General features: G+C 42.3%; 1 protein-coding gene across 1 annotated transcript in view; it reads right to left on the reverse strand.

Moving 5' to 3' along the window:
* Window positions 1-21,970, reverse strand: part of LOC116980239 (superoxide dismutase [Cu-Zn]-like) — a 35,225-nt gene extending 13,255 nt beyond the window's left edge. The window contains exons 1-3 of the mRNA XM_033032293.1: window positions 21,859-21,970; window positions 14,783-14,876; window positions 13,492-13,561 (exon numbers count right to left, since the gene is read on the reverse strand). Of these exons, the coding sequence (XP_032888184.1) occupies window positions 13,492-13,561; window positions 14,783-14,876; window positions 21,859-21,945 (251 nt within the window). The 5' untranslated portion in view covers window positions 21,946-21,970. The remainder of the gene's footprint in view (window positions 1-13,491; window positions 13,562-14,782; window positions 14,877-21,858) is intronic.
* Window positions 21,971-24,021: the final 2,051 nt, after the last annotated feature.

Below are 24,021 nucleotides of genomic sequence, written 5' to 3' on the forward strand. Positions count from 1 at the left end.
TTACAAAGAATCCTGAATCTGCTGGAGTCGGGGTTGACAGCATTCGCCAGGTCTGCGAACAGCAGCGCATTATCCGAGGCTCAACGGGACGCAATGGCATTGTTGTTCAATGCACACTTTGAAATTAATTGCTTTCGCAAGAATGCCATTCGTCGTGTTCTCAACCCCAAGTTTGCGGGGTTGTGCAAGTCCAGTAATGTGCAGCCGCCAAATTTACTGTTTGGAGAAGACCTGTCCAGTCAGGTGAAGGACCTGGACGACGAGTCGAAGGCTGTGGGGCTAATTCGCGCTCCACCAGCAAGCAGACAGTCATCGTTTCGACGCCAGCACCCCTATGCCTCGACCAACAATAGACCATCTGCGGGAACCACCTCCAGCTCAAGGACCGAAAGAACCGGCCGGCAGTCTTTTTTAGGACATGGCCCAAACCGGCTGACATCCAAGATGCGCAGCTAACGCAACCCAGCACCTCAAATCCCCAAACATCGGGGAAGGAAATAAATATCCAGAATCCACCAACAACCAGGTGGGTCTGGTTCGCTATGTAACATACGGGGTGTGGGTCTATCGCATGTTGGTGGCAGGTTACGTTTCTTTTTGCATGAGTGGCGGTGGATAACTTCTGACTTGTTCATACTGCGCAGTATAGACGGGTTCCAAATTGAGTTTGCTGGCTCACTGCCACCCACGCAGCATGCCCCAAACCGTACCTTTGTTCGTTCTAAACAGGATGGTTTGGAAGTTCAGGCTGAAATTGAGACATTATGGGCAAAAAGGGTAATTGAAAAAACTAGTCATGAACCTCACCAATTCGTGTCCAACATATTTACCAAGCAAAAGAAGGATGGGGGGTGCCGCATCATCTTGGACTTGACCCAACTTAACACCTTTGTGCTATACAAACATTTCAAAATGGAGAGCTTTGTTACTGCCAAACATTTGATTTCTAAGGGATGTTACATGGTATGCATCGATCTTAAGGATGCTTACTACTCGGTGCCTGTTCACAAGGATCACAGGAAATACCTGAAATTTAACTGGATGGGGCAGCTATGGCAGGTTAAAGCGTTGCCCAATGGTTTAATCTCAGCTCGCAGGTTATTCACTAAAATATTGAAACCTGCTCTTGCTCTATTACGAGCACAGAAACACATAGTAATGGGCTTATTTGGATGATATCCTCATTGTAGGGAAAACTCTGGAATTGGCTATTTCGGCAGTCTCAGCCACCAAACTTGTGTTTGAGCAGTTGGGGTTCCTAATTCACCCAGTAAAATCCAGGTTGACACCATCCAGAGTCATGGATTATTTGGGATTTACTATTAACTCCAATCACCTGTCTGTGACTTTGCCTGAGGGCAAGAGATTGAAGTTAATAGAAGCCTGCAATCATCTTATCATGCAGCAAGTGGCCAGCTTAATAAGCCACTTATCAATTCGGCAAGTGGCCAGCTTAATTGGGAAATTGGTGGCTGCTTTTCCAGCAGCTAAATATGGACCTTTGCACTATCAGCAATTAAAAAGAGCAAAGGTGCAGGCACTCAAACATAATTCGGGCCACTGACAGGGCTATGCAATTACCAGCTGAAGCTATTGTCGAGCTGCAGTGGTGGAAAGCCAATATTTTGCATTGTTCTGGCAATATTTCGATCGAAAGTCCTTCTGTTGTTTTACAGACTGATGCCAGTGCTCTGGGATGGGGTGCCACTGTCACCATTTCTAGCTGCGGTGGCAGATGGAATGTGCATGAGCTATCTTTTCTGCAGGTGCACGGTGTTAACTATTTGGAGTTGCTCGCAGCCCTCTCTGGTCTGAAGGCTTATTGTGGGCACCTGCACCATCTGCATGTTCAATTACAGATAGATAACACCACAGCGGTGGCATACATAGATCACATGGGTGGAATCAAGTCAGTATCCTGTGATAAATTGGCTAACCTCATTTGGCACTGGTGCATCATTAGAAATATTTGGGTTTCAGCTACCTACCTCCCAGGTAGGTTCAACACGGTGGCGGACACCAGGTCAAGAAAATTCAATGACAACACAGAATGAGTGTTGAATCATAGAGTGTTTAAGGATATAGTTTCTAGGTATGAAACACTGGATATGGATTTGTTCGCTTCAAGATTAAATCATCAGTTACATGGGAACCAGACCCAGGGGCAGTAGCGGTAGACACATTATCGCTGCATTGGGGTGGAATGTTTTTCTATGTATTCCCCCCATTCTGCCTTGTCAGTCGATGTCTGCAAAAATTTCAGCAGGACTCTACCTCTGGCATTCCGGTAGTCCCTGACTGGCCCACTCAGCCATGGTATCCTCTTATCCTGGGCATGGTTGTGGAACCTGTCATGATTGTTCCCAAAAGCAGGTCTCTGCTAACTAATCCCATTTCTGGTGAAGTACATCCTCTGCATGATCGGCTGAACTTATTGATTTGCAGGTTTTGAGAAGACCTTTCCTCGGACTGGGACTAGCTGATCGTACGGTGGATGTGCTAACTGCGGCCTGGAGAAACAGTACCCAAAAACAATATGCCTCATACATAAGGAAATGGGAAGTGTTCTGTGCGCAGTCAGATATCTCGTATGATGCAGCACACATTACGGATGTTTTGGAGTTCCTCTCGAAATTGCATTTCGATGACAAATTAAGCTACAGTGCTCTAAATTGTGCCAGAAGTGCGCTGTCGTCATACTGCTGCCGAGTTCAGAACACCAGTCTGTGGGGTCTCACCCTTTAGTGTCAAGGTTCATGAGGGGAGTCTTCAATTCGAACCCTCCTCGGCCCAGATACACTGAGATTTGGGATGTAGGGGTGGTCCTAACTCTACTTCGCTCATGGTCTCCAGCAACATCCCTGTCTCTACTCCGGCTTACGCATAAGGTGGCCATGCTCATGGCTTTAGTGTCAGCTCAACGGGTCCGATTCCAGAAGCTACGTCTGGACAGGAAGCTCACCTCTGCCAGTGGTATCACCTTTTTTGTGTACGACCCTCTCAAACAGTGTAGACCAGGTACCTCGGTTCTTAAATTACAGTCCATGGCATTAACTTTGGATCTCAAATTATGTGTAGTTACTCACCTCCAGCAATACATCAAGGTCACCAAGGGGCTTAGGGGGTCTGAGTTAGCATTATTGGTCAGTCACAAGAAACCGCATAAGAGGGTCTCAGCTCAGACCATTTCCAGGTGGCTGAAGCAGGTTCTGGCAGATGCTGCGGTTGATACTAAAATGTTTAAATCTCATTCCACCAGCGCTGCAGCTGCGCCCGCAGCGAGGGTCATGGACGTCCCGCTAGACCAGATTTTATCGGCTGCAGGATGATCCTCAGCATGCACATTTCAGACATTTTATAACAAACCCTTAGCCAGACCGAGCGTGTTTGCGAACTCAGTTTTAAGTTCGGGTTCATAGTCCCTCTCGGGTAGAGAGGTGACTATTGTTGTTGTTTTATTTTAGTACATTAGATTGTCAATTTGTTCATTTATGTCATGACTGAACAGTTTTTTGTCCACTCTTCATTGGTCAACTATACAGTGTGTGACGCATGGATTCGTTCCACGGCATGGAGTCACGGAGCTTTAAAATCTTCACGTAGTCACTCACGTGACTCCGAAGTAAAATAGTAAGATTAAACGAGAACTTACCAGTTTGAAGTTTGATCTTTATTTTATGAGGAGTTACGATGAGGGATTACGTGCCCTCTGCTCCCAACCCCTCCTCATAAAAATCAGCTGGTAGTTCTAGTTTCTTGAATCTTACTATTCTCAGGTCAATGTTTGTTGTCTGTGACTCCACACCGCTGCTTTGAAGGTTGACGCGCATGCGGGCTGACAGGCTCTTCACCTAACCCCTCATCGTAACTCCTCATAAAATAAAGATCAAACTTCAAACTGGTAAGTTCTCGTTTAATCTTACCATTATAGTGACAACGTTAAAGTAAAGTTTTTGCATCTCCAGGATTTAGTCTTCGATAGTCACTAATGTGCTGACTATGGGTCAGAAGGTAATCTTACACATTCCACGAGCTCTCCACAAGATTTTTAATGCTGTCGAAAGATAAGTATTCCAGAAACATGATTGATAGATAAGAGACTATCTATCAATCATTTTTCTGGAATACTTATCTTTCGACAGCATTAAAAATCTCATGGAGAGCTCGTGGAATGCGCAAGATTACCTTCTGACCCATAGTTGATTGATAGTTTGTTTATTATAGTAGTACAAACAGTAAAATCACTCTGAAACCTTCTTCTAGTATAAGTAGGTATGTTGCAAAGCGTACCTGAAGCGTCTTTGAAAATCTGCCGCTGCCCGTGTGCGCGATTTTGGCGCCGTTTAGAGGGGGCGGGTTTAAAACGCGATTTTCTCTAGGCTGTTCAAATCGAAGATGTTCAGCCTAGTTAATTATTAACGAAAAATCGCTGGAAGACCCCGTCGCAAAAGCTATTATTAGTTTTAAAGGCCTCGTAAAATAGTTATAGTAGTTTAAAAATCAATCTCTAAACCCGTGACCGCCAGCAACCGCATGGTCTCATAAAGCAAACAGCTGAAGTTAGGCTGTATATATTTACATTAAAAAGGGCTTCTAAAGATCCCTTTATACAAAGTTTAATATTGCGAGTAGCTCAATTTGGGCCCATTATATCCCGCAGTATTTTTCTGGGCATTTGGGGGCACAAATCTACCGCAATGTGAACGTTCTAAACCAGCGCGTTCCACAGGGCCCCACTAGAAAGCTGATTTAAATGGGCATTTATTTACAGCAATTGAACACTAAATTCCTTCCATTTGGTCTATAAATTAATGTAAATGAGATTTAAAAATCATGTTTTATTGTGAATTATTTGTGAATATTATTTGGACATTTAGGCTATTTAAAAATGTTAATCATTTATTAAGAAATGGATAGATGTTTAGATCTAGTAATTGAAGTCTGAAATTAGCTACAATTAGGTAACTAACTAATTATATGCTTTAATTTCAGGTCATCCAAGTAAGATTATTTTATATTTGTTTCAGAATGCTTCAATCTATGATAACTGAAAATTTCATTCAGTTTTCTTAATTTTTAAGAAAGTTATGGGCTTTTGACTGTTCAAGATCACAGCTTTTTTGTTATGTCCATAGAAAATCAATAGGGAACAAGATGCTCATTTCCGAGTATGAAAATGGCCATAACTTTTTAAATACTTGAGATATGAAAGTGAATTAGGTGTCAAATTAAACTTATTTTTATGCTTTATCTGATGGGATAAATTACAGACTTGATTTTTAAAATCTCAAAATTTTGTAACATTGCTAGTATAAGTACATCATCTTCCAGCATATATACTTTTCAATCATACTCGTGATCAAGTCGTGATCATGCTCGTGTTCATGGTTGAAAACTATATCCTCCCATAGTCTTTGCCAAACTAAACTAAAATATCTGGGCATCTGCGCCAGAATTCTGTAGCAAAAAAACACGCCTCAGACTACGTATAAATCCCACCCACATAATTACAGACAGATAAAATTAAAGGTAACTGGTTATCATTAAAATATACTGAGTTAAGCTAAATGGCTACTACTCCTTTCTAAAGGCCACAATGGAACCTGCTCCAATATATCCACACCCCACTCTAGGTTTAGATTTATTATTGTCACTCATAATTTAGTATAGTGAAAAACTTTGTTTTGTATCAAAAGCTTTGTTGTTTATCTAATTAAATCAGAAAATACTATACATAAATATTATCAAGCCAAACTCCAGGACAATAAGCAGAGCAAATGCAAAGATACAGAATGCAGAATATAGTTTTCAGCATTGAAGCGCACCAGTTCCAGAGACAAAGTTCAATGTTCACCAAAGGGTAGAGGTCAATCACACAGTATCCTAGCTTATGCAAGGACCATTCAGAAGTCTGATAAGAGAAGAGAAGAAGCTATTCCGGAGTCTGGTGATGCGAGCTTTAACATTTCTGTATCGTCTACCTGACGGAAGCTGGGAGAAGGTGGAATGAACTTGATTATGTTGGTTGCTTTGCCGAGGCAGCCTTAAGTATAAATGGAGTTAATGATTAAATTAAGAATTTCCCAACCATATCCACTTCAGCATCATTGATGCTGATATTTCCAATCACAAGCTCCATTAAAATAAGTTTTCCATGTTGCTGTTAATTTTCATATCTTCTGACTTCGTGTCCTTGACCTTTCCATCAAAAAGAACAGCTTCCTATTAATTGGTCTTATCACGTGACCTTCCCTTCTCAAAAGAATCAGTCTCTCTACTCCACCATGTAACTATAGCCCCTCTTCCCAGGAATAATTTCTGGACTCTCTCTTATGCCCACACATCGTCCCTACATGACGACCAGATTGGGTCCAATGTTCCAGTTAAGCCAGACCAGTGTTCCATAAAGGATCAGAATAACATCCGTGCTTTTATACTCAAAAAGCCCAAAATTGCATATGCCTTATTAATTAGTTTCTCAACCTGCTTTCACTTTGAGTGCACATTCTTCCGAGTCTGTCTACTCCCTACACTTATTTTAGAACAGTATTCTTTATTCTATGTTTTTTTTCCTTCATTCTTTCTAACAAAATGCATCATCTCACATTTCTCTGCATAAACCGTCATCTGTGATGCAGTCTATCCATTCCACTAATATTGCCCTATAGCCTGGAATCTGAACAATCACAAGTTCATACTGCAATACTTTGAAAAAAATATCCACTCGGGTTTTACAGCATTGTGCATACTCCCTTCCTCTTTTGCATTCCCACTGCATTGAAACAATGATCATGTTGGCACATGTCTCAATGTGGAGTGAACTCTAATGCAGTGTACAAAGGCTTCCAGTGAGGTCTAATGTTGGGTGGGTTGGGAAAGCAATGCGCAGGCCTGGGTGCACTGACTCAATGCTCAATATACAGGCACAAATTTGAATTAAAAACTTGAATATCAAAGGTTATTGATAAACAAGATTGCAAATAAGTCTATATGAATACAATAGATCAAGCAACAGCCTAGATACCAAGACTGACATATGCTACTTTTCCCATTCCTCCAGTCAGAAACACAACTGTTCACCATGACCTTCTTGCTCTCTGTTATTTAGTCAATTTCAAATCTGTACAATCAATGTTCCTTCAATTCATAAGTTTCATCAATATTATATGTATACTATACCAAGTGCAGACCCGTTTGGTCTGCTCCCCCAAAGCACCCGTTCCCTACCTGTAGCCCTCACGGGAGGCGTGGTCCTCCAACTCAACCCACTACCGAAGGTAAAATTCGAGCACTCATAAGCAAAGATTATAGCTTGTGAGTGTGTCCAGCAGAATTGTAAAAAAAATCCCAATAACATCTTCCCAATTGCAATACCAATTGACCCTCCCACTCCTGTCCTGCCAGGAGCTATATGGCAACATTTTTTGCAAATGTGCATTTGCTGTGAGACGACATTGAGCTGAAAAGTTCAGAGAGTTCCTGTCTTGCAACGTGTATCAAGTGTGTTGGAAGTTCTGAGAAATGATTTTAACTGGAAAAAACATTTTAAATTCAAAGTTTTGTCAGATCTTTGAACATTTTCATTAATAACTCGAGAAATAAAGCATGAATTTTCGGATAAGTAGATTTTGGATCACGGGAAAAATCTCTACTGGAATATGTAAACATTTTACAGTCACCGGGGGGGGGGGGGGGAGGATGTGATTAAAAACGTGTACTTAAACACGACGAAATGTAATTAGGAGCGGATACTTAGAATGAAAAGCGAAATCTCTACCGAAATGGAAAAGATCTCGGAGATTGAGCGTCTGGATCCGGCGTGGCAAGGAATCAAAGGAAGAAATGCAGCCGGCAGCCGTACATGTAAATGGATCCATTCCGATTGGACATCTGCGAGCATCGGCTATTCCGATTGGACATCTGCGAGCATCGGCCATTCCGATTGGACATCTGCAAGTATCGGGCACGAATCGAAAGGCAGAAAGGCAGCCGGACGGCAGCCGGACGGATGGCACGAGAGTTTTATAGATATATAGAAGATAGAAGATATAGATAGATAGATAGATAGATAGATAGATAGATAGATAGATAGATAGATAGATAAGATTTATACTCGGTTTTATCAAAAGTATTTTGAAAGTCCATGTACTCCACATTAACTGCATCACCCTCTTCAACCGCTTCATCAGAAAAATCAAGAAATTGGTTAAACAATCTATTCTTAACCAATCAGCTGCACCATTTTCCTGGACTACCCCACATTCCTTGATTCCCGTAAAATATCCTAAAAACAAAGTTTTCAATGAACAACATTCTTTCTCAGCTGCAAAGTAGAGAATTCCAAGGATTCCAACTGAGTGAATAAATATTTTCTCATATCAGTCTAAATGGCCTACCCATTATTCTTTCTCGGGTTTTGTTGCTGGGGCTTGGGGCCAGATATTCACAATCTACATAAATTGTTTGGCTGAAGGAACAAAATATTGTATTTGCATTTGTTCATAAGGCAAAGCTCCAGGACAATAAATTATAATATAGAATTATAAACATCTGTGACCCCTGGGTTCTAGATTCCTTGATATGGGGGGAGAAATTCTCCTTGCCTGTCAAGACTTTTAAGAAATTAGTACATTTCAAAGAGATTTTCTCTTTTTGTTCTGAACTTTGGAATGCAAGCCCAATTTACTTAATTGTTCTTTATGATGAAAACCTGCCACCTTAAGAGCCAGTTTATTGAATCTTGCCCCCACTCACTATCCATCAAGTTTGTTGTTTTATTAGATGAGGAATCCAAAACTGCACATAGCCAAATACCAAGGCCCTATATAATTGCAATAAGATATCTTTATTCCGGTTCTCAAATCCTATATTAATGAAGGCCAACATTGTGGCACCACCCGGTAGTTAGGCCACTTATTGGGTGAACCCTCAACCCTGGGACTGGCTAGGTTTGGCTGGAAGAAGTCGTCACGTGGCTTAGGGGTGTGCCCTGATATCTATATTACTAAAAGTCTGATCTTGACCGCTTTTGGCTCGCTGTGGTGCGATTTCCGAGAGAACGCCGCCACCTACGGCCGTCATTTTTGGCCACCTAGCTCAGAGCCCCCTCCGCCTTCCGGGACCGGAGGATTTTTCCCATTGATGACAAATCAGAGAGATATTAATGGGGTTTTTTAAATCACCATTCTCTCTGCTGCTCCTGCTGGAGGGGGGAGGGACTATAAAACCAGGAAGTGGTGTGCCTCACTCAGTCTCTGCAAGATGGATGAAGCCAAAGGGTCACGTCTCTCTGAGCTCTGAATAACACGGAGCAAATGTCTACTCAACTGTGAGTCCCCTTAATGTGGTTTGAAAATAAAAATATGGTTTGTTTGAAGTAAAAAGGCACTGCCTGCAAATGATGGTTTGGGTGCTTTGGCTTGAAGTAAAAAGGCATTACTTACTGCAAACGGTGGCTTGGGTGCTTTGGTTTGAAGTTGAAAGGCACTACTTACTGCAAATGGTGGCTTGGGTGCTTTGGCTTGAAGTTGAAAGGCACTACTTACTGCAAATGGTGGCTTGGGTGCTTTGGCTTGAAGTTGAAAGGCACTACTTACTGCAAATGGTGGCTTGGGAGCTTTGGCTTGAAGTTGAAAGGCACTACTTACTGCAAATGGTCACACCATTTCTGGTGGGAGGGGGAGGGGTTATAAAACCCGGAAGTGTGGGTGTGGCTCAGTCTCTGCATGATGGGGGAGTGAGAGGTCACGACTCTGTCTGTGCTGTGAATCAACTGAACACACTGAATGTCTACTGAACTGAGTTTGGTGTTTTGTGTGGTTTTATGGTGGTTTCACCCTGCATGAAATGGTATGAAGCTGCATTTGAATTTGGTGGCCTTTCACCCTGCATGAAATGGTATGAAGCTGCATTTGAATTTGGTGGCCTTGCACCCTCCTTGAAATGGAATGAAACTGCACTTGAATTTGGTGGCCTTGCACCCTGCTTGAAGTGGAATGAAACTGCACTTGAATTTTCCAGCCTTGCATCCTTCTTGAAGTGGTATGAAACTGCACTGAATTTGGTGGCCTTGCACCCTGCTGAAAGTGGTATGAAACTGCACTTGAATTTGGTGGCCTTGGATCCAGCTAGAAGTGGTATGAAACGGCACTTGAATTTAGTGGCCTAGCACCCTGCTTGAAGTGGTTGGAAACTGCACTTGAATTAGATGGCCCTGCACCCTGCTTGAAGTGGTAGGAAACTGCACTTGAATTCAGTGGCCTTGCACCCTGCTTGAAGTGGTAGGAAAATGGATTTGAATTTGGTGGCCTTGCACCCTGCTTGAAATGGAATTTCAAGGAATAGCCATGAGTCAACTGCCAGCCCACCAGCCGTGAGTGAGCTTCCAGCAGATCAGGCTTGAGGGACTGAGCTGTCACCCCAAGAACCCATACCAGCGCTCCAGAAAGCCCCCCCCACGGGCCACCAATATTGGAATTGGTGGAGAGGTGGAATATTGCGTCGGGGGACCAGCAATATATAAATGGGTCCCACTTAGTCTATATATATATGTATATGTGTATATATGTATATGTGTATATGTATGTATATATATGTATATATGTGTATGTATGTATATATGTATATGTATATGTATATGTATATGTATATATATAAATAACTTTGGGAGAATCATCACCAGTTGCGTGTGAGCTGTTCTTTGTTTAACTCAATAAAGATCACTTTGTTACACAACACATGTCTCGCTATTACATGTGATTTGCTTGCTAATTACTAATTAAAAGCGGCACAGTGTTGCAATCGTAGAGTTGCTGCCTTACAGTGCTTGCAGTGCCGAGACCCGGGTTTGATCCCGACGACGGGTGCTGTCTGTACGAAGTTGGTACATTCTCCCCGTGACTGCGTAGGTTTTCTCTGAGATATTCCTCCCACACTCCAAAGATGTATAGGTTTGTAGGTTACCGTAATTCCCGGCAATGAAGACACACCCCCATTTTGAGTTGCAAAATTTTGAAAAAAGGCTGGCGGGACTTAAAGAAAGTAACAATTCAATTCAGATTTCAATCCAGATCTCCTCCACTCTGAATGACTGAATGGGTGGGGGTGGGGGTGGAGCAGCAAGTGAAGCCATGTCCTGCTCCCGGCGGCAGTCAGAATCTAAGGATTTGCGGGAAGCTGCAGACATGAGCGAGGCGGGCGAACAGAAGGAGAGAGGTATTCAGACGGAGAGCACTGTCAGAGGTGAGTGGGCCGGCAGAAGGCGCTGAGGTTGCGGCCGGCTCTGCACCCGGATTGTCGCGGCGAGTTGCTGGCATGATCCCAAACCACCTCCTTCTCAACGCTCCTGCCCGTGCTGACCCGAGCCAGACCCCCCCCCCCCCAGCGGCGCTATCTTTTTACAGCCGCTTCCCACTTTACAACCGCTTCCCATCAGCTGCCAGCAATGAGGGATAGACTTTACTATCCATCAGTACAGCACATCGTTCTTGATGTTGCTGTACTGAGGGATAGCCAAGTCTATCTTTCTTGGCTAACAACCTAACCTTCAGCCTCCAAAACGCAGGTAAATTTTCGTGCCTTATTTTTGGGTAAAAAATAGCGTCTTCATTGCTGGGAAATACGGTAATTGACTTGGTATCAGTGAATAATTGTCCCTAGTGTGCGTAGGATAGTGTTAATGTGTGGGGATCGCTGGTCAGTGCGGACTCGATGGGCCAAAGGGGTGGTTTCTACGCTGTATCTCTAAACTAAACTAAAAGTACCCTCTAGGTGGCATTCTGCAACATGTGTACAAGGACAGCTGGATCCCTTTGGGTGCTTATGTTTGACCTTCAAATGCTTTAAAAAGTCAGCTTCTCAAAATTATGCAAAGTGGATAACTTAACATTTTCATTATTATATTGCACTTGATATGTTCTTGCTCCCTGACTTAGAGACTGCAATATTCCCTTAAGCCTCTTTTATATCCTATTTCTTCCTACAATCCCACTTAGTTTCATATTGTCAGAAAACAGTATAGCATACAGCTCCATTTTCCAACTGACAATACAGTTTATGAGTCCCCATGCACCAATCCCTGCAGTAGACATTAGTCACAGAGCGCCAACTGGAAAAATATTTATTCTCACCTTTTTTTGATTGAGGAACAATTCTCAATACATATCAGTTTATTATCCCCTACTTCACTTGATCGAACTCTGTGCACCATCCTCCAATATTCTGAAATAGTAAGAGTACCAGCAAGGAGGACAATTGAAAAGTGACAGAGACATGGACAAACAGTCCATACAGAGGCATGAACATAGTCCTTGTAACATATATTATTTGATTTTATCTTGGAAAAAGCAGAATACAAAGATTGGAGCAGAGATCCCTAATTTAATTTCAAGTGGGACCTGCATGGAGGATAGAAGACCCCTCACTAGAAGACTCCAAGGATATCCATAATTGAATATTAGAAAAGACATCTAAAGCACAAAGAAACACTTGGGTATTGCCTGCTGCTGTGAATATCCTTTGTCCTGGATGTAATGTCCCACATGTATGTATTCATACTTAGCGATAATGGAGCGTCAAGATTCTCAACCCCAGACTTGCATTAGAAATAATAATAACAGGTAACAAGTACAATCTGCTTGTCCTGTATGTATAGGTAGAAGAGCTTTAGGGAAGGCTAAGTAACTGGGAAGAAAAGTGCAAAATAAAGTATTGAATATCACGTTAAGAGAATCATGAGAAGCAACTTAGGGTAAATTTATGAGTTATTATGGTTTTCAATTCACGTTTCAATGTACTTAGTTTAGTTTAGGGATACAGTGTGGAAACAGGCCCTTTGGCCCATTAACACTATCCCACACATAGTAAGGATGTTTTACAATTATACCAAGCCAATTAACCTTCAAATCCAGTATATCTTTGAAGTGTGGGAGGAAACCGGAGAGTTTGGAGAAAACCCACGCAGGTCAAGGGGAGAACGTACAAACTCCGTACAGATAAACGCCCATAGTCAGAATCGAACCTATGATTCTGGTGCTGCAAGGCAGCAACTCTACTGCTACACCACTGTGCCGCCATCTTGCTTTTTCTAATACAGTTGTCATGGTGCTTGCAGTGGCTGACTAAGATAGACCTTAGTTTACATTGTATTTCCTGGTGTAGGTGCAACTAGGGGCCAGCATTTGTATGCTGATGAGCAAAATATTGAGAAACAACTACATTGCCATTTACTCTTTTTCTTAAATTTAGCAGCCCTTCGTCCCACTCATGGGAGATAAGGACGGTAATTGCTCCTTGTTAACAGAATGAGCACAATGGTGCATGATTATGGAGGAAGTGTAGTTCTAATGTAAATGACCAAAAGGCCCAGGGGATAGTAATTTTATGTCCTACCATGCAGACAAAGATACTTGCAAAACATTAAGCAGATTATGCATGAGTGGAATACAGCATGTTAATCACAGTGCTCATTATTAACACAGATACAAACCTCACCTCTCATCATCTTGTGGTCCACCGTGTTTTTTGTCACAGGGATTATAATGCACTCCTGAACTGCCAGTGCCTGAAAGAATTTGTACAAGAATGACTTTGCATTAAGTTTTACAGTGCAGAAATATCTACTTTGTAGTTCTTGTCTCAGGTCAAAAATTCACTTTTACCACTTCGGTCTCTAAATTTGCCTGACCACAAGTGAGGCAGTAACAGGGATCAAGAAGGTAGTTGTAACACTGTAAGCTGAATGTAGTATAGTTAGGGATATAGCCTGTCCTTCACAACTTGGACCACGAGACAGCTATTTTGCCCATCAGGGTAAGAGACATCGCCCCTGAGGCAGAAAGGATCTCAGAGAGCATGGGAAGGGTCCTTGGAGGCAGCAATGACAAAGGTAAAGCTATGAAAAAAGTTCCACTGAGAGAATTTTAGTAGCACATGAGTTCATTGAAATGTAGAACAACAAAGGTAATAACCTCTGAATTTTTACTACTAACCACTAGAAAACTGGTGTATAATCAGGGAAATTAGTGCATGGTTCAAAGTTTGGTGTGAAAGAAGTAGACTTCAATTTGTGATACACTGGCATTAGTCCTGGAGAAGCAGAGGGTGTCCCATTGGGCCAGACTATATCAAATTCAAGTTGAGACCAAAGTGCTATTGAGTTGAATGACCAAAGAAGTAGATAAGGCTTTAAACCAAACAAGGGTTAGGAGAGTTCAAGCGGAGAAAAAATTAGAATGCTGCACAATAAGCAATGGAGGAAAAGGATTGGGTTAAGGATAGTCACATTTTGTGGGGAAGGCACAGAATATACTGAGAAATGTAGTAACAAACAGGATCCAAGTAAGAAAAACAAACAGTAATGACAAGTAGGGCTACAATATAAAGAGATGGTAAAATGTTAATTAAAAAAAGCCAAATAAAATGAAAAAGGTGATGTATCTGAATGAATTAATAGATACAACATCATTTCAATTATGGAGGCATGGCTGAATCTCCAAGGATATTTGATATTTAGAGAGGGACAAGGAAAAAGGAAGAGATGAGCGTTGCATTGTTAGTAAAAGATGAAAACCAATCTATAATGAGAAAGGATATTGGCTCAGACGATTGAACAGCACCAAACAGCTGAAAACATTGGTCAGGGAACATGGTCCAAACACTTGAACAACCTTTTACCAATGAAAATTTAATTGCTGAGATTTAATTGCTGTATTAACATATTGGTGTGTACAGGCTAAAAATAATAATTACTTTTTGCAAATACTATAACATGGCCAATACATACCAGTGCTAACATTTCCCGATGATGAAACATAAAGACCATGTTTTCCTGGTTTCAGTCCCTCAATGTTCCCCTTTATGAGCACTTCTTCAGTTTCCTATAAAAATTTTTAACATTCAAGTAATTAAATGCAATTCTTCAACTTTTAATGGAAACTGCTACTTGGAGGTGACATTACCTGTGTCATCTCTCTAGACATGGTGTACGTCTTCCACTCTCCCAAACTTCCTTTCTATAACTTGTACCTCCATTCATGCATAACTAGTCATGGCCATTGAAGCACCCACAATGTCTTCTTATTCATTACTATGAGGTTTCTTTGATGTACCTGTCCTGCTGCACCCCTCACCACCACCCCGCCCCCACAAACGATCTATCCTAACCTGTTCCCATATTTTTGGTACTCTCAGGAGCATCAGCATCCAGCTAAATGTTGAGAACTCGGAAATCTAACCACTATCCTCCCTCAATTCATCCAGATTGTTAACCTGATTGTTCCGATTGCTCGGAATAGGTGTACTGTAATTTGCTCCAATTTAGCAGTGAAGAAACCCAATTATTGTTTTCTATTCTTGCCACAAAATACATTCTTAACCACCAATTCTATCCATCCATTGTTAGGGTCAGAGTAGCAAAGTTGGATGCTAGGAACGTGGGGCACCAACCGAAACAACAAAAAGCTTACAGATGTAATCAGCATCTCAGTATCCTTCAAATTGTTTTAATATTACTGCCTACCCAGCTTGAACGCAATAAAAGTTCATGCTAAATGCACAAATTCCATTCCTAGTAGCATCAAGTAATATCTGCAAAGGTTCCAGATCTTTATAGGGGTTTTGTTTTCCTGGTCAGTGGGAATAATAGTGGCCAAAATAGAAAACCTTGTATAGGTTCCAAACATTCATAATGTCCAAATTCTAAGTTCTCATGAAAGATAGGAAATATGTCAAAGGAGAGGGTTATAGAAGAATATGGATTATGGATATATTAGTGTTGCCTTGAAAAATCATTAATAGAATCCGGCTATCTGAACAATATTAAGTAAGATTTGACAATACTAGGTAAAAGTAATGTAAGTGCAAACAATATTAAGCATCAAACTTGCAGTCAAATTGTGGAGATGAGCAAAAGTCAGTAATAATGGGATCTTCAATTTCCAAATATAGATTTGGTGAGGAATACTATTAGAGTGAATGAAGAAGAGGTGCTTCTGAAGTGTGTTCAGGAGAATGTTATTGAATGTGAAGTAGCATTGCTAGACTTTATTCTGGAAAATGAGTCAGGCCAAAAGATGTAAGAATCAAGAGGGGAACAGCTAGAAAATATTTATGATATAAGGTTTCAAATATCTATGAAGAAGGATAGAATCCACATCTAAGTCAAATCAATCAATTAGTGATAGGCCAATTTCAATCAGATGAGATCCACACCAGTAAACAGGTATCAAAGGGTTGTAAGAACTGTTAACAAACAATTGCAGGCCATGAAAGTGAAGATGTTACAGCTAACAGTCACATGAACAAACGTGGACTGCTCAGTGAAATCCAGCAAGGAAAATGCTGTAAGCCAAACCCTCAAAAAAATACCTTTTGAGGAAGTAATCCAAAGTGTTTATGATGTATGTGCTATTAAGTTATATATGGAGCTGGCCAAAGTTGACTGGAAAGAGACCCTAGCAGGGATGGCAGTGGAACAACAAAGGAAGGTATTTCTGGGAATAATACTGAAGGTGCAGGATCTGTTCATTCCAAAGAGGAAGATTCTAAGGGGAGTAAGAGGCGATCATGGCTGACAAGGGAAGTCAAGGACAGTATAAAAATAAAAGAGGTGTATAACATAGCAAAGATGAGCAAGAAGCCAGAGGATTAGGAAACTTTTAAAGAGCAACAGAAGATAACTGAAAAGGCAATACGTGGAGAAAAGATGAGGTACGAAGGTAAGCTAGCCAAGAATATAAAGGAGGATAGTAAAAGCTACTTTAGGTATGTGAAGAGGAAAAAAAGTTAAAACAAAGGTGGGTCCCTTGAAGACAGAAACAGGTGAATTTATTATGGGGAACAAGGAAGTGGCAGACGAGTTGGACGGGTATTTGGATCTGTCTTCACTAAGGAAGACACAAACAATCTCTCAGATGTATTAGTGGCCAGAGGACCTAGGGTGACGGAGGAACTGAAGAAAATTCACATTAGGCATGAAATGGTGTTGGGTTGACTGATGGGACTGAAGGCTGATAAATCCCCAGGGCCTGCATTCCAGTTCTAGAAGTGGACGCATTGGTGATCATTTTCCAATGTTCTATAGATTCAGGATCAGTTCCAAGAAAGGAGAAGGGAGAGAGAAACCAGGGAATTATAGACCAGTTAGCATGACATCGGCGATGGGGGAGATGCTGGACTCGATTATAAAAGATGAAATAGCAGCAGTATGGATAGCAGTAACAGGATCAGTCCGAGTCAACATGGATTTACAAAGAGGAAATCATGCTTGACTAATCTTCTGGAATTTTTTGAGGGTGTAACTGGGAAAATGGACAAGGAAGACAATAGACAATAGGTGCAGGAGTAGGCCATTCGGCCCCAAGCCAGCAGTCATTCACTGTGATCATGGATGATCATCCACAATCAGTACCCCGTTCCTGACCTCCCCATATCCCTTGACTCCACTATCTTTAAGAGCTCTATCCAACTCTCTCTTGAAAGCATCCAGAGAATTGCCTTCTGAGGTAGAGAATTCCACAGATTCACAACTCTCTGGGTGAAAATCTCCATTCTAAATGGCCTACCCCTTATTCTCAAACTGTGGCCCCTGGTTCTGGACTCCCCCTACATTGGGAGCATGTTACATGCTTCCAATGTGTCCAATCCATTAATAATCTTATTTGTTTCAATAAGATCCCCTCTCATTCTTCTAAATTCCACTGTATAATAATAATAAACTTTATTATGGACTCGAGGTCCAGACTATACAAGCCCAGTCCCTCCATTCTTTCATTATTTGAGTCCCACCATCCAGCGAATTAACCTTGTGAACCTGGACATACAGTGCAGTGTACCTGGACTTTCAGAAAACCTTTGATAGGTTCCCACATAGGCGATTAGTGGGCAAAATTAGAGCACATGGTATTGGGGGTAGGGTACTAACGTGGATAGAAAATTGGTTCGCAAACAGGAAACAAAGAGTAGGGATAACGGGTTTCTTTCAGAATGGCAGGCGTTGACTAGTGGAGTACCGCAAGGCTCGGTGCTGGGACCGCAGCTATTTACAAAATACCTTAATGATTTAGATGAAGGGATTAAAAGTAACATTAGCAAATTTGCAGATGACACAATGCTGGGTGGTAGTGTGAACTGTGAGAAGGATTCTATGAGGATGCAGGTTGACTTGGAGAGATTGGGTGAGTGGGCAGATGCAGCTTAATGTGGATAAATGTGAGGTTATCCACTTTGGTGGCAAGAGCAGGAAGGCAGATTTTTATCTGAATGGTGTCAAGTTAGGAAAAGGGGAAGTACAACACGATCTGGGGGTCCTTGATCATCAGTCTATGAAAGTAAGCATGCAGGTACAGCAGGCTGTGAAGAAAGCAAATAGCATGTTGGGTTTCATAACAAGAGGAGTTGAGTATTGGAGCAAAGAGGTCCTTCTGCAGTTGTACATGGCCCTACTGAGACCATACCTGGAGTATTGTGTGCAGTTTTGGTCTCCATATTTGAGGAAGGACATTCTTGCTATTGACGGAGTGCAGCGTAGGTTCACAAGGTTAATTTCGGGGATGGCGGGACTGTCATATGTTGAAAGAATGGAGCGACTGGGCTTGTATATACTGGAATTTAGATGAGAGGGGATCTTATTGAAACATATAAGAAAAAAAAGGGATTGGACATGCTAGAGACAGGAAACATGTTCCGATGTTGGAGGAGTCCAGATCCAGAGGCCACAGTTTAAGGATAAGGGGTAGGCCATTTAGGACGGAGATGAGGAAAAACCTTTTCACCCAGAGTTGTGAATCTGTGGAATTCAAAAGGCAGTGGAGGCCAATTCTCTGGATGCTTTCAAGAGAGTTAGATAGAGCTCTTAAAGATAGCGGAGTCAAGGGATATGGGGAGAAGGCAGGAACAGGGTACGGATTGTGGATGATCAGCCATGATCACAGTGAATGGCGGTGCTGGCTCAAAGGGCTGAATGGCCTACTCCTGCACCTATTGTCTATCGTCTATTGTTTACCAAAAGGCATTTGATAACATAGAGACATACAGCATGGAAACAGGCCTTCGGCCCAACATGCCCATGCTTGCTTATGTACCCTAAGTAAGCATATACCCACCGACCTCTGAGTAAAATAGATATTATATGACAAAAATTGACTAAAGGAACCAAGAATTGTGAATTTTTAGACTTGCACATGGATATTGAAGTTCCCCGGTGGTAAAAGGACCATTGTCTTTCCCCAATATTTGTGTCACTACAATAGAGCTGCTACGCACAGCACCAGAGACCTTGGTTTGATTCTGACTATGGGTGTTGTCTGTGTGCAGTTTGTACGGTTTCCCTGTGACCGTGTGTGTTTTCTCCATGTGTTCCAGTTACGTCCCATATTCCAAAGGCGTAGAAGGGTTTCGGCCCGAAACGTTGCCTATTTCCTTCGCTCCATAGATGCTGCTGTACCCGCTGAGTTTCTCCAGCATTTTTGTGTACCTTCGAAAGACGTGATGGTTTGTAGGTTAATTGGCTTCAGTAAATTGCCCCCACGTGTGTACGATGCAAAAGTGGGATAAGGTAGAGCTGGTGTATGGTGACCGATGGTTGGCATGGCCACGATGGTCTGAATGGTCTATTTGCATGCTGTTCTTCTCACTTGTCTCAAACATTGATTTGGACATGTGTACAGGACTTTATTTTCACAAAACCTGGAGGGTATGAACAGATTTTAAGCAGATAAAAACTGGCTGGCAGAATGGATAAATAAGTGCCATATGAAACCTATTGCTTTAAAATATATATTATATTTTAGAAGAATAAACAATATAAATTGGAGGGCACAATTCTAAATGTGGTACAAAAACAGAAAAATCTGGGTGCTAGTGCACATATTAAAGTGACAGGGCTGATTGAGAAAGTGGTTAAAAGCATATGGCATCTCTGGAGGAAAGGTATTGGCGACGTTTTGGGCCGAGACCCTTCTTCAGACTGAGTGAGTGGAAAAAGGAACGAGATATAGAAAGGTGATATAGATATAGAACAAATGAATGAAAGTATGCAAAAAGTAATAATGATCAAGGAAAGATGGAGCCCACAATGTTGGCTGTGGGTTCAGTGATAATGAGTTATACAGTGAAATCCAACAGGACGACAGTGAAACTAGTACGAAGACTAAGATGGGGGAGGGACGGAGAGAGAGGGGATGCAAGGCTTACTTGAAGTTAGAGAAATTAATAGTCATATCACTGGGTTGTAAGCTGCCCAAGTGAAATATGAGATGCTGTTCCTTCAATTTGCATTGGGCCTCACTGATAATGGAGGAGGCCCAGGACAGAAAGGTCAGTATGGGAATGTGAGTTCAAGTGTTTGGCAACCGGGAGATCACGTAGGCCAAGGTAGACTGAGCGAAGTGTTCAGCGAAACGATCGCCCAGTCTGCGCTTAGTCTCGCCAATATATGAGTCCACACCTGGAACAGCGGATACAGTAGATGAGGTGGGTTTCCTGGACAGAGTCGAGGGAAGAGGTATAGGGACATTTTTTTAATTAAACGAGGCATGGTGTAATGCAGCTAAAACTGGAGTATCCTGTCCAGCTGTAGGAGCTCACTTCAGAAAGATGCAAGGCATTGCTTGTGACACATAAGACGATTATTTAAATGGTTTAAGGGACAACAGATACTTTGATAGAATGGATAAATTGAAGGTGTTCTCTCCTGAATGAAGATCCTCGATGGTGACATTTAAAATCATGAATGATCTCGTTAACAGTATTGGGAAACATGTTTCCACTGGCCATGAACTTCGTGACATAGAATGAACTGGGGTTTGGCACAGGGACGTGATTAATTGGGAAACATGTTTCCACTGGCCATGAACTTCGTGACATAGAATGAACTGGGGTTTGGTACAGGGACGTGATCCACCCCGCCCCGCCCCGCATGTTGAGTGAAGAAAGCTGGAAATTCGCTGCTGCAGCGGATGTGGAGGGAGATTGACTCAGCAGTCAAAAGGCGGGTAACCTGAAGGGAAACAAATAACGGATTACAGCGAGAAGCCGGGGCAACGAGAGTGGCTGGATAGCTTTTGCATCGAGCCACAACCTTGACAAGCCCAATTGTCGTCTTTCATGCTACAACCGTTACCGGATTATTGAATCAGTTAGAAGCATCGTGAATGACCAAATTTTGGGCCATTGTGCATTTAAGGCTTTGAAGTAAAAGTTGCAGATGTCGTCATGTCGGTACTCCTAGCGCTGAGATCAGCTAGCTAAGTCCTTGCGGGAAACAATCTTCCGCGCGGTTGTCTGGCTCATGACGAGGTGTCGAAGAACTTGGTTCCTGGCAGATACCCCAACACCACCATCAGGCCTCAGTTAAATACCCGACGGACGGCGGCTCATATCAATTGCCGCGGGCATTTCGCCACAAAACTGATTTCAACAGAGTTCAATCGGCGACGGTGAAGCCAAAGCCTAAGCGCAACCCTGCGACAGACAGCACAAGTAGCCGTCCACACCCGTGGACACCGTCGGGGGGGGGGGGGGGGGGGGGGTCGACGGCCGAGCTAACGGGGCCCAGTTGACGGGACCGTTAGCTCAGGAAAAAATCCCGCGCTCTAATAACTACTCAAAATGATATTTATATGATGATTGTAATCATTCGTCTATGATAGAGGTTGCCTGGTTAACTTTTTCATTTAAGCTCCCAGAAACTAACAAGTGCCATTATGTGCAATGGAAATGGTTCGTAATTTAATGTTTATGGCGATTCAGACGAAGGGACGTTAACGGTTTTTTTAAAATCCAGTTCGCATATCAACAGCCCGTACACCGCTCACACACGGAGCCGTGGACGAAACCCGCTGGAGTGAATTCGATGCTTACATCCCACTCAAAGGTGACGATCCCTTGAATGGCGCTGTCTTCGTTCACTTCCTCGCCTCTCATGAAACAGGTGCCCGTCGCGATCATGGTTGAACCGGCTGCGCCCACCCGCAGCCACCGCACGACAGATACTGAACGCCGCCCGCTGGGAGAGTGGGGGGGGGGGGGGGGGGGGGGGGGCGCCAGCATTACGTCAGCGAACCCCAAGCCGCGGCTACCATGGTTACAGGTGGTACTTGGAAACAGTAAAAATGGCTCGGATATTTATTAATGAAGACACAAAATGCTGGAGTAACTCAGCGGGTCAGGCAGCGTCTCTGGGGAGAAGGAATGGGTGACCCTTCTTCAGACTGAGAGTCAAGGGGAAAGGAGAGGTGTAGACGGTGATGTAGAGAGATATAGGGTGATTTCACGAAAGGTCACTGGAGCGTAGATCCGCACCCACGTGACCGAAATTTTTAACTGGAGTACATGCGTCACTTCCGGTACATGTTAGTGAATGGGAAAACACGCACTTTCACACCCGTTAAAAACATCGAAAACGGCCAGTTTTTGAGCTGCAATTTACTGTACCAGTCGGGGTGACCGTGAGGAACAGCTACCTAAATTTACAGTCCAAAAAAAAGATAGAAACTAAGGTAAATTCAAGAGGGAGCTGAAGGTGTCAAAACAGCGGAAGTGCTAGCGGACATTTGCCGTGGAGATTTAAAGATCGAAAATATCGGGAATTATCGCGTTTGCTCGCTGCATTTCATCAAAAGTGGCATTATTGACTTTTTATCTTTATTCATTTGTTATATGAAAAGTATTAAAAGTTAAAAAATCCGTCAGTAAAATTGCAAAATCGCCCATGGTTCTCAGGTGGGTTTTAACATGCAAAATGAAAACGCTTCTGAAGCTCCATTTACCATTTAAATAATCGTAAACTATCAATGCGTTTTGAAATAAATTTTACTGAGATGCAAGCTAAGGAATGGGAACGCCATGCACATGCAACAAGAAGAGAGTATTAAAGCAGATTTGGTTGCAGCTCAAGCATCCATAGCTCTGCAAGTTGATGGCGTTCTTGTGCACATTGTCTATCCTGCTCACAGTGGGTGCCCAATCAGGATTGTTGACATCATTCCATGCTGCAGGCTTGTCTGTTATTAGATGATAATAAATAAATAAGTAGTTTGGGTGATTGTGCAGGCTTTAAACAAGAAACATTGAGAAATATATTTTGGCAAATAATAAAATGTCCTGCTTTTGTCCAACTAACAGCTGACAATTATCCCATTTATCAATTTATTTCAAAACGCATTGATAGTTTACGATTATTTAAATGGTAAATGTAGCTTCAGAAGCATTTTCATTTTGCACGTTAAAACCCACCTGAGAACCATGGGCGATTTTGCAATTTTACTGACGGATTTTTAACTTTTAATACTTTTCATATAACAAATAAATAAAGATAAAAAGTCAATAATGCCACTTTTGATGAAATGCAGCGAGCAAACGCGATAATTCCCGATATTTTCGATTTTTAAATCTCCACGGCAAATGTCCGCTAGCACTTCCGCCGTTTTGACACCTTCAGCTCCCTCTTGAATTTACCTTAGTTTCTATCTTTTTTTTGGACTGTAAATTTAGGTAGCTGTTCCTCTCGGTCACCCCGACTGGTACAGTAAATTGCAGCTCAAAAACTGGCCGTTTTCGATGTTTTTAACGGGTGTGAAAGTGCGTGTTTTCCCATTCACTAACATGTACCGGAAGTGACGCATGTACTCCAGTTAAAATTTTCGGTCACGTGGGTGCGGATCTACGCTCCAGTGACCTTTCGTGAAATCACCCTATAGAACAAATGAATGAAAGTTACGCGAAAAAAAAAGTTACGATGATCAAGCAAACAGGCCATTGTTAGCTGTGGCCTACGTGAGAGCGAGTACACACAATGAGACTCAACAAGACGACTTTGAAGCTGTTATGCTTGGGTGGGGATGGATGGGGAGAGAGAGAGAGAGAGAGAGAGGGAATACAGTGTGTGTGTTTACTGTGGACACTGACCATACCGCTCAAACGTTATGCATTTTTATGCACCAGGGCACACATATGGCAATAGACAACAGAGATGATAAGCAATTGAGTAACTCCTTTTCAGCGTTGCACCCATGCTCCGAATAC

Source organism: Amblyraja radiata, chromosome 14 (genome assembly GCF_010909765.2).
Source record: "Amblyraja radiata isolate CabotCenter1 chromosome 14, sAmbRad1.1.pri, whole genome shotgun sequence".
NCBI classification, from domain to species: Eukaryota; Metazoa; Chordata; class Chondrichthyes; order Rajiformes; family Rajidae; genus Amblyraja; species Amblyraja radiata.